This window comes from Mobula birostris, chromosome 12, assembly GCF_030028105.1.
Source record: "Mobula birostris isolate sMobBir1 chromosome 12, sMobBir1.hap1, whole genome shotgun sequence".
Lineage (NCBI taxonomy): Eukaryota > Metazoa > Chordata > Chondrichthyes > Myliobatiformes > Myliobatidae > Mobula > Mobula birostris.
The window spans coordinates 16,145,626-16,163,739 of record NC_092381.1 but is presented as its reverse complement, the minus strand read 5'-3'; the positions used below and the strand labels follow the sequence as shown (position 1 = coordinate 16,163,739).

At 45.6% G+C, this 18,114-nt stretch overlaps 1 protein-coding gene across 1 annotated transcript in view; it reads left to right on the top strand.

Annotated features, from left to right (window-relative positions):
• The window catches only part of LOC140206439 (calcium-activated chloride channel regulator 1-like), an 86,766-nt gene extending 74,715 nt beyond the window's left edge, over nucleotides 1-12,051 (top strand). Inside the window, exons 14-15 of the mRNA XM_072274808.1 lie at nucleotides 6,605-6,832; nucleotides 11,579-12,051. Coding sequence (XP_072130909.1) covers nucleotides 6,605-6,832; nucleotides 11,579-12,051 — 701 coding nt within the window. The remainder of the gene's footprint in view (nucleotides 1-6,604; nucleotides 6,833-11,578) is intronic.
• The last annotated feature ends 6,063 nt before the right edge of the window (nucleotides 12,052-18,114 follow it).

The window sequence follows — 18,114 nt, the reverse complement described above, 5'->3', positions numbered from 1 at the left end:
TCTAAGGCCAAGTTAAATAATAAAGGGCTAAGAGGATATCCCTGTTGAGTACCCCTATGTAATCTAAAATAGGGAGATTTTTGATTATTAGTTATAACAGCAGCCATAGGAGCCTGATAGGTCAATTTAATCCAAGAAATAAATCCCAGGCCAAGATTAAATCTTTCCAAAACCTCAAATAAATAAGACCACTCCACCCTATCAAAAGCTTTCTCTGCATCAAGAGAAACAACACATTCAGATTCTTTAGATTGAGAAGAGTGAATAATATTTAATAATCTTCAAATATTAAAATGTGAATATCTTTTTAATAAATCCAGTTTGGTCATTGGAAATAACAGTAGGTAAAGTATTCTTGTCTATTAGCCAAAATCATAGAGAGAATTTTAGGATCCAAATTCAATAGAGAAATTGGTCTATAAGACGTGCATTCAGATAAATCTTTATCTTTTTTAGGAATGAAAGAGATTGAAGCTTCATAGAAAGTTTTCGGGGGAGTCCCAGAGGATATTGTCACAATGGGGGCGTTGGGAACAGACCTAAATGCAAGACACAGACACTGAAGTACAAGGAACAGGACTTGACTAGAGTAGGGACGTGACAGGATACAGACAAGGAGCAGGGACAAGAACGCAGACTTGGGCTAGGACAGGCTCTAGACACAGGGAACCCAGACAAGGAACTATGAACTAGGAGCCTGGGCTTGGACTCCGAGCCAGAGACTGGACAAGGACCCAGGACCTGGGTCTTGCCTTGGGCTCAGACCCCAGAACTAGGCAAAGACATGACATGGCTACAGGACAGGACGTGGCTGGTGTCTTGACTCTTGAGGCTTGAGGCTGGGAACTGTATATCAACATAGAGCCGGGACTTATCCTTCGAAAAGCTGGGACTCATCTTTAACACGACATCAACATGAGACAGGGCAGTACATAGACAAAGAGCCAGGACTTATACTTAGACAAGCCGGGACTCAACTTTATCTCCACACCAGGGTGGGACAGGTCCATCCATTGGGTAATGGAAGAACGGCCAGACTTACCCCACAGAGGCAAAGACAAGACAGGAGCCTCCACAGGGCAACAGTAGAATGGCCTGACTTACCCCACAGAGGCAAGGACAAGACAAGACAAACACCAAAGAACGACAGATAGTTCCATCTCTGTATCCTAGTCTGGTTATGGAAACAGTCAGATCCCTACCTAGCTTGGAGTGGCTAGCAGCTGAATCCATACCGCAAAGACAGCTCCGACTACTGACAGCAAGGCTCAATGAGGGGATGGTTCCCCAACACGGCCAAAAGATGGCAAGTGGCTGCTCTAGCCTTCCACTGGCAGTTGCTCCCAGGGGATCTTGACAAGGCAAACCAGCAGCTCACACTCAACCCCAAGGCCATTTATATTCCAAGCCCCAAGATGGGAATCAGGTGCCTATGATTAACTCAACCAAAACAAGGGACAGCTGGAAGACCTGGAGTGCGGAGTCCACGGACCAGACCATGACAGACATAGAATCAGTGAAAATTTGACATAAATGAGGTATTGTAGCGATGTGCTACACACAGACTAGAAATAATGATACGCAGTCTGTAAGTGGCACTCGAGACTCGTTTATTCAAACTTCGCGGCACTGGCTTTTAAGCAGTTCCCTTCCAGCCCTCTCCGGGCAGAAATGACGTCAGAGGTGCATTACAAAAGTCTCTCTCCGCGTGCGGGCTATTTTGTGAGCCGGTTCGCTTGTGTAGAAACTGGGTTGCCACATAACCCCACCCCCCCAGAACTGGCGATACACCCCCAATGTCCACAGTCTGGATCAGTCTCTGTTTGGGTGGTCTGCCTCTGTGCCGCGATGCCTGAACGTTGACCGGCTGCACTAAGTCCACCTGAGCCGGTTTGAGTCGGTCCACCGTGAAAACCTTCTCTTTCCCCCCAATGTCCAGAATGTACGTGGACCCGTTGTTACTGATCACCTTGAACGGCCCCTCGTACGGCCGCTGTAGCGGTGCCCGGTGTCCGCCCCTTCGTACGGATACAAACTTACAGTTCTGCAGGTCTTTGGGTCGGGATCTATCCATGCTATGAAGTCGGTACGGGGGCCAGGTTGCCGAGCCTTTCGCGTAGTCTGTTCAGGACTGCTGCGGGTTCTTCCTCTTGCCCCCTTGAGGCTGGTATGAACTCTCCTGGGATGATCAGGGGTGCGCTGTACACCAGCTCGGCCGACGACGTGTGCAGATCCTCTTTGGATCCAAGCAGGACCCAGGGAAGCTCGTCCACCCAGTTAGGCCCTTTCAGGTGGGCCATGAGAGCCGACTTTAAGCGACGGTGGAAACGCTCCACTAGTCCGTTCGACTGTGGGTGGTAGGTAGCTGTGTGTAATTGTGTTCCCAACAGGCTGACCACAGCCGACCACAGGCTGGAGGTGAACTGGGCGCCTCTGTCGGAGGTAATGTGGGCCCGTATCCCGAAGTGTGCTACCCAGGTTGCGATCAGTGTTCAGGCGCAGGAATTGGCGGTGGTGTTGTTGAGCGGAACCGCTGCTGGCCATCTGGTGAACCGGTCTACCATAGTTAGGAGGTACCGCGCTCCTCGTGACACTGGCAGGGGCCCCACGATATCCACATGAATGTGGTCGAACCTCCAGCAGGTGGGTTCGAACTGCTGCGGCGGAGCCTTGGTGTGCCGCTGCACCTTGGCTGTTTGGCATTGCGTGCACGTTTTGGCCCATTCACTGACCTGTTTGGAAGTCCGTGCTGCACGAACTTGCTGGAGACCATCCGGATGGTTGTCCTCATAGATGGGTGTGCCAAGCCGTGTATAGAGTTGAAAACTCGCCACCACCAGGCTGCTGGGACGATCGGGCGAGGTTGGCCGGTAGCCACGTCACACAGGAGGGTCCTTTCACCTGGGCCTACGAGGAAGTCCTGTAGCTGGGCATCTCGCCGTCTGCCTGCTGCACCTCCGCTAGTGCTGCATAGTCCACCCCCTGGGACGGGGCCTGGATAGCTGGTCTGGAGAGTGCGTCCGCCACGACGTTGTCCTTGCCGGAGACATGCTGGATGTCCGTCGTGTACTCAGAGATTTAGGACCAATGTCGCTGCTGGTGGGGCAACCAGGGATTGGACACCTTTGTGAATGCGAAGGTCAACGGTTTGTGGTCTGTGAATGCGGTGAACGGCCTGCCTTCTACGAAGTACCTGAAATGCTGGATTGCCAGATATAGTGCCAACAGCTCCCGGTCGAAGGCACTGTACTTGAGTTCGGGTGGCCGTAGGTGCCTGCTGAAGAACGCCAGCACCCCTCGATGAGTTGCTCCAGCACCCCACCGACTGCTGTGTTGGATGCGTCCACTGTGAGGGCGGTTGGAACGTCCGTTCTGAGGTGCAGCAGCATCGCAGCGTCTGCCAAGGCTTCCTTGGCTTTAACGAAAGCGGCCACGGCCTCTTTGTCCCAAGTAATGTCCTTGCCTTTACCCGACATCAGGGTGAACAAAGGGCACATGATATGGTCTGCTGAGGGGAGGAAGTGGTGGTAGAAGTTCACCATACCAACGAACTCCTGCAGGCCTTTGACTGTGTTGGGCCGGGCGAAGTGGCGGATCGTGTCTACCTTGGCGGGCAGAGGTGTTGCCCCATCTTTGGTAATCCTGTGGCCAAGGAAATCGATGGTGTCGAGTCCGAACTGACATTTGGACGGGTTGATCGTGAGGCTGAAATCACTCAGGCGGGAGTAGAGCTGGCGGAGGTGTGACAGATGCTCCTGACGATTACAGCTGGCTATGAGGATGTCGTCCAAATAGATGAACGCAAAGTCCAGGTCGCGTCCCACCGCATCCATTAGTCGCTGGAACGTCTGTGTGGCATTCTTCAGGCCGAACGGCATTCGGAGGAATTCCAACAGGCCGAACGGGGTGATGAGTGCTGTTTTGGGGATGTCTTCAGGGTATACTGGGATTTGATGGTACACCCGGACGAGGTCTAATTTGGAAAAGATGCTTGCCCCATGCAGGTTTGCTGCAAAGTCCTGTACGTGCGGCACGGGGTAGCGGTCTGGAGTTGTAGCCTCGTTCAGTCTGTGGTAGTCGCCGCATGGTCTCCAGCCCCTGGCTGTTTTGGGCACCATGTGCAAGGGGGAGGCCCATGGGCTGTCAGACCACCGTACGATCCCCAATTACTCCATCCTCTTGAATTCCTCCTTCACCAGGTGGAGCTTGTCCGGGGGGAGCCTTCGTGCGTGGGCATGGAGGAGTGATCCCTGGGTCGGGATGTGGTGCTGTACTCCGTGTCTGGACATAGCTGCTATGAACTGCGGTGCCAGAGCTGATGGAAAGTCCGCCAGGATTCTGGTGAATTTGTTGTCAGACAGCATGATGGTGTCCAGGTGTGGAGCCAACAACTTGGCTTCACCCAGGGAGAACGTCTGGAAAGACTTGGCATGGACCAGTCTTTTCCCTTGCAAGTCGACCAGCAGGCTGTGGGCTAGCAAGAAGTCCACCCCCAGGAGTGATTTGGCCACGGCAGCCAGTGTGAAGTCCCACGTGAACAGGCTGGCGCCGAGCTGTGGCTGCACTGTGCGGGTGCCGTAGGTCTGAATCATGCTGCCGTTTGCGGCCCTCAGGGTGGGTCCCGTCTCCCTGTTGCGGGTGTCATACCCAGTCGGGGGTACAACGCTGATCTCCGCTCCGGTGTCAACCAAGAAGCGGCGTCCCGACTGTTTGTCCCAGACGTACAGGAGGCTGTCCTGGTGGCCAGCCGTCGTAGCCATTAGCGGCGGCTGGCCCTTGTGTTTCCTGGGAACTTGCAGGGCATGCGGCAATGGCGAGCTTCTGTGCTCCACCGCTGGTGGTAGAAACACCACTGTTCATTGGCCTCCTCACTCCTGCCTCTGGGTTGTGTGTGCTCCATTGCCGGGCCTGGTCTGGCCTGCTGTTGGGCGCGTGGCTTGGTAATCTGTCCGACAGATGCTCCGCTCTCCCTCTTGGCTTTCCACAGCACGTCTGACCGGGCCGCCACCTTCCGGGGGTCACTGAAATCTGTGTCGGCCAGCAGCAGATGTATGTCCTCGGGCAGTTGTTCTAGGAACGCCTGCTCAAACATGAAGCAGGGCTTGTGTCCTTCAGCCAGGGCCAGCATCTCGTTCATTAATGCTGACGGCAGCCTGTCTCCCAAACCGTCCAGGTGCAACGTGGGCAGCTCGCTCACACCGTGAGAGGCCAAAGGTCTCTAAGAGCAGTGCTTTGAATGCTGCATATTTGCCGCCTTCGGGGGGTGACTGTATGAAATCCCCAACCCGTGCGGATGTCTCCTGGTCAAGGGAGCTCACCACGTAATAGTAATGCGTGGAATCCGAAGTTATCTGCCGAATCCAGAACTGGGCTTCTGCTTGGTCAAACCACACGCATGGTCGCAGCGTCCAGAAAGTTGGCAGTTTTAGCGAAACTGTGTGAACAGATGAAGAGTCGATCAACTTTGGTCCAAATCCCATTTGGACTGTCGGGGTCACCGATGTAGCTATGTTCTACACACAGAGCTAGAAATAACGACGCACAGTCTGTAAGACGCACTCGAGACAAGTTTATTCAAACTTCGCGGCACTGGCTTTTAAGCAGTTCCCTTCCAGCCCTCTCCAGGCGGAAATGACGTCAGAGGTGCATTACAAAAGTCTCTCCCTGCACGCGGGCTATTTTGTGAGCCGGTTCATGTGTAGAAAGTGGGTCGCCACAGTATATATCAGTAAAAGTCTTATAAAATTCCACTGTATATCCATCCCGTCACAGAGCCTTAGCTGATTGTAGAGAGGATATAACCCTTGTTATTTCCTCTTGTTTAATAGGTGCATCTAATGTATTCATATCTTGAATAGAGATTTTAGGTATAATCAATTTTTGAAAAAACTATTCATAAAGGTAATATCTGTAAATTCAGACTCATAAAGATTAGAGTAGAAATCCATAAATATCTTATTAATTTCAGAAGGATCTACTGTTGCAGCTCTGAGGTCTTCCTATTTTCAGGATCTATCTTCTAGCCATATTTGCTTTTAACTGACCAGCTAATAATTTGCCTAATTTGTCTCTATGTATATAAAATTGGCTTTTGGATTTAAAAAGTTGCTGTTCAATGGGAAAGGTCAAAAGCAAATCATGTTGTGCTTGGAGTTCCACTCTTTCCTTAAAGAGATCTTCACTAGGCGTTACTGAATTGAGTTTATCTATTTCTTTAATCCGATTAGCGATCAGCAAAAGTTCCGCCTTTCATATCTTTCACATTTCCCTTCTCTTTGCCACCCTTCCATTGAGCAGAAGATGCAAACCCTGAAAGCGCATGCCAGCAGGCTCAAGACGGCTTCAACCCTGCTGTTATAATAATATTAAATGATTACCTGATACAATAAAATGGACTCTTGGCCTCAAAGTCTACCTTCATCTTGCACCTTATTGTCCACCTGCACTGCACTTTCTCTATCACTGTTATAATCTATTCTATATTGATATTATTTTAATACACGGGGTAATGAATTGATCTGCACGAACAAGGTTTTCATTGTACCTCGGCACATGTTTACAAGAATAAACCAATTTCCATTCCAGTTTCTTTCCTTCTACATAGGTGTTATTCACTTAAATCCTTCAAAGCCTCCAGTTAGTAATGAAGATTCTGCAGCTCAAATAGGAATCTTCAGCAGGGTGAAATCAGGAGGAGCTCTTTCAATTCCCCCAGGTGCACCTACCATCAACTTTCCACCGTGTGAAGTCACAGACCTTCATGCAACCATAGATAAAGTCAAAATTGAGCTGCAGTGGACAGCACCAGGAGCAGACCTGGATCAAGGAACAGGTAAATGTTTCTGCATTTTAATAACCTACATGGAATTGTTCTTCCCAGCAAAGAAGTGATCAGATTGCTGAGAAATCTGCTACCCAGCTGAGGCTTGTCACAATGAAAACACATTCCCCAGGATGAAAGAACAAGAACAAATAAAGGATGAAACTTTAGTGAGTAACGTTTTTAAAAAATTATTCAGGCAAGGATACAGTACAGTCACAGGTCTTTCTGTCCCAACAAACCCGTACTGCCCAATGACTCACGCGGCTAATTCATTATATGTCTTTGGAGTGTGGGAGGAAATCAGAGCACCCAGAGCAAACAGGGAGAGCTTACAAATTCCTCACAAATAGCAGTGGAATTGAACCCAGTCGTTGGAGATGCAATAGCTTTACAATGTCCATTATACTACCATACCACCTCCAAAAGTAGCAGAATTCCTTATTCTACAATCAAATGTCTTTATTTGAGAATGAAAGATTTGCAATAATCATCATATAACAGTTGACATAATAATACACTTCATTTTCTCTCCACACTTTCAATGATTTAAATGTAAACTGAATTTTTTTTTAAATGTTACCAAATCATGAACAGGATCTGCAGGTTGATGACCTTCGGCTTGTTTGGGAAAGTGAAGCAGTGATAGCCAGGACGACAAGGAGGTAGTCACCCCAAGGCTGCAGGAGACAGATAAATGGGTGACTGTCAGGAGAGGGAAGGGAGAATGTGAGATCGTGGGGAGCATCCCTGTGGCGGGCTCTCTCAACAATAAGTAGTCCATTGTAAGTACTGTGGGGGTGGCGTGGATCCTACCTGCAGGAAGCAACAGCAGCTGTCTCTGCCACTGAGTCCAGCCCTGTGGCTCAGAAGGGTAGGGAACTGAAGAGGATGGCAGCAGTAATAGGGGACTGTAGTCAGGGGGACAGATAGGCGATTCTGTGGACTCGATGGTAGTTTGCCTTCCAGGTGCCAGGGTCTGCGATGTTTCTGAACGTGTCCACAATATCCTAAAAAGGGAAGACTGAGCAATCAGAGGATGTGGTGCATATTGGTTCCAAAAACATAAATAGAAAAACGGAGGAGGTCCTGAAAACAATACAAGGAATTAGTATGGAATCTGAGAAGCAGGATCTCAAGGGTAGTAATATCAGGATTGCTGCCTGCGTCACATGACAATGAGGATAGGAATAGAATGAGGTGGTAGATAAAAGCATGGCTGAAGAAATTGGAGCATGGTGCAGGGTTTCAGATTTCTGAATAATTTCGACCTCTTCTGGGGCAGAGGGGCCCTGTACAAAAGGGATGGTTTGTACTTGAGTGAGTGAGTGGGAAGCTGGATGATTGTGAAGCTTCTAAATTCCAACAAAAGACAACAAAAAAAGAATAGGAAGGGATAAGATTAAATAGGAGGGCAAACTAAACAATACTATAAAGCAAGATGCCCAAAAGTGTCTTCAGTTATATAAAGAGTAAAAGAGAAGTGACAGTTGATATTGGACCACTAGAAAATTGGGCTGGAGAAGTAGTAATTGGGGACAAAGAAATTGCAGATGAACTTAACGGGTACTTTGTATCTGTCTTCACTATGGAAATCACTAGCAGTGTGCCAGAGGTCCGTGAGTGTCAGGGAGGGGAAATGAGTGCCATTGCCATTACAAAGGAAAAAGTGAGAGGCAATCTCAAAAGTCTTAAGGTGGATAAGTCACCTGGGCCAGATGGACTACTGTACACCCTAGAGTCCAGAGATGTTGCAGAAGAAATAATGGATGCATTGGTTATGATCTTTCAAGAATCACTTGATTCTGGCATGGTCCCAGAGGACTGGAAAATTGCAAATCTCTCTCCATCTTTAAGAAGGGAAGAAGGCAAAAGAAAGGAAATTATGGTCCAGATAGCCTAATATCAGTGGTTGGTAAAGTGTTGGAGTCTATGATGATGAGGTTTTGAGGTACTTGGAGACTGATGATAACATAAGTCAAAGTCATTTACGTGGAGTTTCAGCAGGTATTGATAAGGTGCCACACATGAGGCTGCTTAACAAGATAAAATCCAGTACCCCATGTTTTCTCTCCACACTTTCAATGAAATATGTGTAAACTGAAGAAAAATGTTTAATGTTACAAATCATGAACGGGATCTGCAGCTCGACGACCTTTGGCTTGTTCGGGAAAATGAAACACTGTTGGACATGAGCTACAGGGACCTGTCACCCCGAATCTAAAGGAGAAGGATAAATGGGTGACTGTCAGGAGAGGAAAGGTAGAATGTCGGATAGCGGAGATCATCCCTTTGCCATCCCCCTCAACAATAAGTGCTCCATTTTGAGTTCTGTTGATGGGGAACAGCCTACCTGAGGGAAACAACAGCAGCTGTGCCTCTGGCATTGAGTTTGACCCTCTAGCTCACAAGGGTAGGGAACTGAGGAGTATGGCAGCAGTAATCCTATGGTGGGGGTATCAGAACTAGACAGCATAGCCTCAAAATTGAGGGATGACCTTTTAGAACAGAGGTAAACAGGATTTTTTTCAGCTAGACAGTAGTAAATCTGTGGAATGCTCTGCCACAGACTGCGTTGGAGGCCAAGTCCATCCATGTATGTAAGGCGGAAGGTGATAGTTTCCTATCAGTCAGGGCATCAAAGGATATGGCGAGAAGGCGGGTATATGGGGTTCAGTGGGATCCGGGATCAGCCATGATGGAATAGTGGAGCAGACCCAATGGGCTGAATGACTCCTATTCTGCTCCAACATCTTATGGTCTTATGAATATGAATTATATTCCTTCTGGTCAAACATTACTTCAGTAGTTAGAATTAAGTACACATTGATCACATTTTAGTTTAAAGGATTTTACATATTCACAATGAGATAGATTCCAGATGGGTAAATACAGGTTCTAAATGATTCCCAACACCTGCTGTTCATACACACAGCTTCAATGTGGCAATTTTAGCTGCATATCTGTAGTGGTCTTCCTGACAGGTTTTACCAATAGTTCCTGTATCAAGCACGAGACAGTCTGCAGGTGCTAGAAATCCAAAGCAGCACACACAAAACGCTGGAGGAACTTAGCATGTTAGGCAGCATCTATGGAAAAGAGTAAATAATCGACTTTTCATCCAGGACCCTTCAAGACTCAGAAGGTGGGTCTTCCCACTTTCTCCAAACTCCAAAGCCTTTCCCTATTATACTCCCCACCCTTCCTCTGCTGTATTGACGACTGCATTGGCGTATGCACTCATGCTGAGCTTGTTAATTTTATCAACTTTGTCTCTAACTTCAACTGTGCACTTAAATTTACACAATCCATCTCTAATACCTCCCTCTCCTTTCTCAATCTGTATGTTTCCATCTCTGGAGCTGTATAGTCCACTGACATCTTTTATAAACCTACTGATTCCCAAGGTTATCTCGATGAAACACTTCCCACCCTATCATCTGTAAAAATGCTATTTACTTTTCTCAGTTTCTTTGCCTTTGCCACGTCTCTTCCCAGCACGTGACTTTCTATTCCAGGACATCAGAGACGTCCTCCTTCTTTAAAAAGTGGGGTAGCCCTCCTGCTAATATTAATACTGCCCTCTCCCACTTCTCCTCCATTTCCCGTACGTCCACACTCACCCCATCTTCCCAATGCCACAATAGCCCTGAATTACCACCCCATCAGCCTCCACATCCAACATATTATCCTCCGAAACTCCTGCCATCTCCAAAGGGATGCTAGCACTAAACATATCTTTACCCCTAACCCTCTCCCTCCCCCATCACTACACCTTCCGCAGGGTTCACGCTCTCTGCAATTCCCTAGTCAATTCGTCCCTCCCCACTAATCCCCCTCCAGGCACTATTCTTGCAAGCAGTCTAAGTGCTGAACCTCCTATTCACCTCTTCCCTCACCTCCATTCATGGCCCCAAACAGTCCTTCCAGGTAAAGCAACACTTCAACGGGGAATCTGCTGAGGTCGGCTATTGTGTCCAATACTCCCGATGCAGCCTCCTCTACATTGGTAAGACCCGTTGTAAATTGGGGTCTGCTTTGGTGCGCACCTCCACACCATCCACCACAAACAGGACTTCCCCGTGACCAAACATTTTAAATCCCACTCCCATTCAAGTCCTGATGTGGTGATCAATGGCCTCCTCCTGACCCAGATGAAACCACACAACAGGGTGGAGGAGCAACACCTTTTATTCTGTCTGGGTAAATCTCCAACCCGATGGCATGAATATCGATTTCTCCTTCTGGTGAACAAATCTCCCTCACATCTTCCTCTGAATCTACTGAACTGGAATAGAAATAATTGAACAGATAAGGTTTCAAAATTAAAATGCATTACATTGTTCTGATTTGTAATGACAATTCACTTCAATGCAAAATATCCTAAGTTGCTTCCCAGGACAATGTAACAAGAATTTAAAAATTTGCAGAATGATATCGAAGTAGGCAAATCAGTCACGAGTGTTTACGTATGCACAGAGAAACAATGACAACTGATTAAATGTTTTTACTGAATCATGTTAGCCACTGCACATACTGGGCAATTTCCAGTGTGGGAGCAGAGAACTTGGCCCGCCAAGATGGAAACATATGCACTTGAAAGCCCGCACAAAAAGAGAGAGCTTTCTGCGCACAGGAAGCCTAATTAATTTATCACACAATCGATCAGCTGCATAAGCACTCATTACATTCTCACATCTATCCGATACCGTTCAATATGTTAATGCAATCACTCACAGTATTTCCTTTCTTTATCAGCCTCCTGCTATGAGGTGAGAATGAGTGAGAAACTGCAGCTACGAGACAGTTTCTCAGGAGCTGAACAGGTTAATTTGACAAGTTTGAAACCGCAACCATTTGGCTCCAAAGAAACATTTACAATTGCCGTTGGAAGTACAGGACTTAAAAACAGTACCACGTTTTATTTTGCTCTATGTGCTTATGATGAAAACAATCAGCCTTCCGAGATGTCCAATGTTGCCAGTGCTTCTTTCTTTGTGCCTTTGCCTGATGAACTGGGGGACAATAAAGTACAGGTTCTGCACAGTATGTGGATTTCAGTAGTAGTGGCAGTAATTGTATGTTTGATTATTGGGATTACTTATTATATTGCGCAGAAGAAATACAAAAAGGGATTGCCAGTAGCAGTAGAGCATGCAGACAATACAGCTGCTGAATGTTTACTTTATCCTGAGGTATTATTGTTGCAGATTAGATTGAAGATTTTCTGAGATATCTATAATCATTCCCAGACAAATGGAAGGCCTTCCTTGGATATTCAGTCCAAATTATATGCCTAACCTCCAGCGTTAATCAGATGCTTTAGTTTGGTGACATTGATTTTGGAGGAGGATGTGGTTTTCTTCTGGGGTAGAATCTGTATCATTGAATAATCTTGATGTAGTTCTGTATCAATTAAAACAATATTTTCTGAAATGGTAGTATTACTTTATTCATTTTCTAATACCACCTTTTAGGAGTTCATAATGAAGGTTATTTTTTGGAGTCTGTTGAGTCTCTATAGAAACTTCAAATACTTGTCTTATACATTGAACATTCCATCTTTGTCACCAGTAACAGCAATAATGTATAATTAAGTGGAGCCATTTAATGTAAAAAGATACATCTATGACATTGAAGAAGAACAGTAACGTTGGAAAGGGAGGCCTAGCAGAGGATGGCGAGCCCAGGTGACCACAAGACTGGTCAGAAAAAAAATTCATGGAACAGAGAGCATGGATCAGAGAACAGACTGCAAAATACAGGCCTTCAGCCCAAGGTGTGTATTGATCCTTTAATTTACTCCAACATCAATCTAACTTTCTCCTCCTGCTTCATCCTTCATTTTACTTTCATCCATGTTCCCTTTAAGAGTGTCTTAAATGGTACTAATCACTCTATCACTATCCCTGGCAGCATGTTTTATGCACCCACCACTCAATGTAAAAATAAACCTGCCTCTGATATCCCCCTGTGTTTTCCTTCCAACACTAAAGGCATGCCCCTTGTATTAACCATTTGCATTCTTGGAAAAGAAAGTTTCTGGCTGTCCAATTGATCTATGCCTCTTATTTTGGGCATTTCTATCAAGTCGCCTCTCTTCATCCTTCTCTCTAAAGAGAAAAGCCCTAGTTCATTAAAACTCTCCTCATAAGACACGCTCTCCATTCCAGCATCATCCAGGCAAATCTCCCCTGCATCCTCACAAAAGCTCCACACCCTTCCTATAATGAGAAGCTTTACATGCAAAAGAAAGACTAAACCAGCAATAAATTTCTAAATAAAAGGGGAATGAGAGAAACTATAATCTAAAAACAAGATAGTAAGTAAAATAGGGAGGAGATTAGAAAATAAAGGAACATATTTGCATATTGTTTATTTAAAATGGTAAGAATATCCTGTTTCATTGAGAGATTACCACACGTTTGTGTAACTGAATAAAATTAGGTTAATCTTCAGAAATGACAATAATTTAAATGAGAGGCTATTTCCTAACAAGAAGCTATTTGTTCAGTTATGAAAAAATGGCAGGCTTGTAGAAAAAACCACCAGTGATCTGATGTAACATGAGCCAATGTTTGGCTGACCTGGCTAAACTGGTTTGAACTAGGCTGATTTGGGAAGGAACAAAAGAAGTTGTCTTTGGGGCCTTGGGCCAGATCCAAAGCGAAGTCAATGAGCCTCAGTGAACAAAATTGCAAGATTATAGATTGATCTGATAAGGAAAGGGATATGAATGGAGGATGCCGAGATACAGGCAGTGCCAAATCTGGAGAATACCCATCGCAGAAGTGGATAACCCCATGTCAGAAACATGGAGATTACAATGGGATCACGAGGAATACCTGGCCATCATAGAATCCTGTCCCAGGTAATATCTTTCCTACTTTGACTGTTTAGGGAGTGTCAGGGAAATCCAGTAGTGTGTGCACAGGTACTCAGTTTTGTAACTTCATGTGCTTGTTGTTAACTGAACCAATAACAGTATTTGTCAGTTAATAATGAAGCAGTGAACATAATATGATTGAATTCATACTCTAATTTGAAAAGGAGAAACATAGGCCACATGTATCATTATCACAATGGAATAAAAAAGAATTACAGAGGCTTGAGAGAGGAGCTTGCCCAGGTGGATTGGAGGAGGACACTGGAGGGGATGACAGCAGAACAGAGATGGCTGAAGTTTCTGTGAATAGTTCACAAGGAGCAAGATAAATATATCCCACAGAAGAAAAGTTCTTAAATGACAGGGGTAGGTAACCGTGGCTGACAAAGGAAGTCAAAGACTGTATAAAAGCCAAAGAAAGAGCATATAAGGTAGCAAAAGTGAGTTGGAAATTGGATGATTGTGAAGCTTTAAAAATACAACTAAATGCAACTAAAAAAGCTGTAAGAAGGGAGAAGATGCAATCTGAGGGCAAACTAGCTAATAATATAAAGCAGGATGCCACAAGTTTTTTTCAGTCATATCAAGAGTAAAAGGGAGGTTAAAGTTGATATTGGACCACTGGAAAATGATGCTGGTGAGGTAGTAATGGGGGACAAAGAAATGGTAGATGAACTTAATGGGTACTTTGCATCTGTCTTTACTGTGGAAGACACCGGCAGTGTGCCAGAGGTCTGTGAGCATCAGGCAGGAGGAGTGAGTGCCATCGCTATTGGAAAGGAAAAAGTGCAAGACAAAGTTAAAGGCCTTAAGGAGGACAAAGACCAGATGGACTACAGCCTGAGTCCTGAGAGAGGTTGCTGAAGAGATAACAGATGCATTGGTCATGATCTTTCAAGAATCACCTGATTTTGGCATGGTCCCGGAGAACTGGAAGATTGCAAATGTCACTCTACTCTTTCAGAAGGGACGAAGGCAAAAAAAGAAAATTAGAGGTCAGTTAGCCTAACCTTGGTGGTTGGGATAGTGTTGGAGTCTGTTATTAAGGATGAGGTTTTGGGGTACTTGGAGACAAATGATTAAGTCAAAGTAAGCATGGTTTTGTAAAGGGAAATCTTGCCTGACAAATCTGTTAGAGTTCTTTGAGGAAGTAACAAGTAGGGTGAACAAAGGAGAGGCAGTGGATGTCATTTACTTGGATTTTTTTGAAAACTTTTGATAAGGTGCCACACATGAGGCTGTTTAACAAGATAAAATCCTATGGTGTTACAGGAAAGATACTGGCATAGAGAAAAGCATAGCTGTCAGGAGGCAGCGAGTGGAAATAAAAGGGGCCCTTTCTAATTGGCTGCCGGTGACTGGTGGTGTTCCTCAGTGTTCAGTATTGGGACTGCTGCTTTTCACATTGTTTGTCAGTGATTTAGATAATAGAATTGATGGCTTTGAGGCAAATTTTGCAGATGATGCGAAGATAGGCGGAAGGGTAGGTAGTCTGGGGAAGCAATGCGATTGCAGCAGGGCTTAAACGAATTGGAAGAATGGACAAGAAAGCTGCAGATGGAATACAATGTTGGGAAATGTAGGATAAAGCATTTTGGTGAAAGGAACAATAGTGCAGACTATTACCTAAATAGGAAGAAGGTTCAAACATCAGAGATGCAAAGGGTCTCTCAGAAGGCTCCGTGCAAGGCACCCAGAAGGTTAATTTACAAGTTCAGTCTGTGGTAAAGAAGGCAAATGAAATGCTGGCATTTATTTCAAGAGGAATAGAATATAACAGCAAGGAGATAATGCAGAGGCTTTATAAGACGCTAATCAGGCCATAGAGTATTGGCAACAGTTTTGGGCCCCATATCTCAGAAAGGATGTGTCCAGAGGAGGTTCTTGAGGATGATTATGGGAATGAAAGGGTTATCATGGAGGTGTATTTGCCAGGTTTAGGTCTGTACTCACTGCATTTCACAAGAACGTGGGAGGATCTCATTGAAACTGATTGAATTAGCAGCGGACTAATCAATTTGCACAGAGAGAAAGAGCTTCACACAGGTCGGACAGAGAAGTTTAAAAAAGGCTCAAGAGATTTCAGTGAGGAGGCAGAGGTAGGTAGCAGGTAAGAGTGTTATAGTAGCTGAATAAAAAGTCACTAATTTACAGCTAATTAAATAAAGTAGGAATGATGCAGGATCAGGTGATGTGCTGTAGCTGCATGATGTGGGAGCTGGTGAACCCCATTGTGGTTCCTGGTGACCACATCTGCAGCAAGTGTTGGTTGCTCAAGGAACTCAGGCTCAAAGTTGATGACCTGGAAGCTGAGCTTCAAATCTGATGCAGCACATCAGGGAGAGGGAAAGTTACCTGGATTCTCTGTTTCAGGAGGTGGTCATACCCGTTAGATTAGCTGCCTCAAATTCGGTCTGTGGTCAGGTACAAGAGGGTGTGACCGCGAATGAGTCGGGCAGTGGGATCTAAGAAACAGTGCTAGAGGAGCCTCAGCCCTTGAGCTTGTCCAACAGGTCTGAGATTCCTGCTCCCTGTGTGGAGGAAAGTGGGGTCTGTAGGAAGGATGAGCAAACTGACTGTGGCACTGTAGTTCACGGAAACTTTCAAGAGGGTTGAGAGATGTAATAGCAGTTGGGGATAGTATAGCCAGTGAAATAGAGAGAGTTCTCCATCGCGAGGATAGAGCATCCAGAAGGCTGTGTTGCCTGCCTGGTGCCTGGGTTCGGGACATCTTATCTCACCTGCAGAGGAATTTGCAGTGGGAGGGAAAGATCCAGTTGTCATAGTCCACATGGGTACCAATGACATAGGTAGAATGAGGAAAGAGGTTCTGCTGAGGGAATTTGAGCAGCACGTGACTAAATTTAAAAGCAGAACCAATAAAGGTAGTGATCTCTGGATTACTACCTGAGCCACTTGCAAATTGAAATAGGATCAAGAAGATTAGAGAGTTAAATGTATGGCTCAAGGATTAGTGTGGGAGAAGTGGGTTTGAATTCATGGGAAGTTGGCACCAGTATTGGGGAAGGAAGGAGCTGTATCAATGGGACAGGCTCCAGCTGAACCGTGATGGGACCTGGAACCCAGCAAATCACATAACTAGGGCTGTGGATAGGGCTTTAAGCTAAATAGTCGGGGGGTGGGTTCAACAGATTGGAGAAGTAAAGATAAAGTAAAAAAGAAAAGTGTAGATAAAGATAAAGAAAGAGCAAAAGAGAAAAAAGTAAAGTAAGAGTGGAGTGAAGAAAAGTCAACTGTGAAAGAGTAAATGGTTACAAGATATTAAAAGCACAATGAGTGCAAGGCTACTTTATTTAAAAGGGAGGTGGGATAGCGCTTTTAATTGGAGATGAGATCAGGGTGTTAGTGAGAGGCGATATGAAATCTAAGGAGCAGAATGTTAAATCCATCTGGTTAGAGATTAGGAGTAGTCTTCTTCATGTGCCTTGTGTGTTACACGCTTGGGCAATCGGCTCTCCACATCGAACGATCTCTCGCAGCGTCAGTGAGTAGTAAAGGGAAAGAAATCACTGGTGGGAGTTGTCTATAGGCCACTGAGTAATAAATTTACAGTGGCACAGGCAATAAACAGAAATACTTGAGGCATGTAAGAATGGGACAATAGTTATCGTGGAGGCTTTAACTTGCACATAGATTGGGTGAATTAAGTTGGTCAAGGGAGTTTGAGGACTTCATAGAATGCGTGCATGATGGTTTTCGTGAACGGCACGTTACTGAACCTACATGGGAACCTGCTATCTTAGACCTGGTCCTGTGCAATGAGACAGGTAAAATTAGTGATCTTGTAGTTAGGGATCATCTTGGAATGAGTGATCACTGTATTCCTGAGTTTCTTGTACAAATGGAGGGTGCAATAGTTTGATCTAAAACCAGTGTGTTATGCCTAAACAACGGAAACTATAATGGAATGAGGGACTGGGAACACATAGAAACATAGAAAATAGGTGCAGGATAGGCCATTCGGCCCTTCGAGCCTGCACTGCCATTCAGTATGATCATGGCTGATCATCCAACTCAGAACTCTGTACCTGCTTTTTCTCCATACCCCCCCGATCCCTTTAGCCACAAGGGCCATATCTAACTCCCTCTTAATGAACTGGCCTCAACTGTTTCCTGTGGCAGAGAATTCCATAGATTCACCACTCTCTGTGTGAAGAAGTTTTTCCTCATCTGGGTCCTAAAAGGCTTTCCCTTTATCCTTAAACTGTGACCCCTCGTTCTGGACTTCCCCAACATCGGGAACAACCTTCCTGCATCTGTCCAAACCCTTTAGAATTTTATATGTTTCCATAAGATCCCCACTCAATCACCTAAATTCCAGCGAGTATAAGCCTAGTCGATCCAGTCTTTCTTCATATGAAAGTCCTGCCATCCCAGGAATCAATCT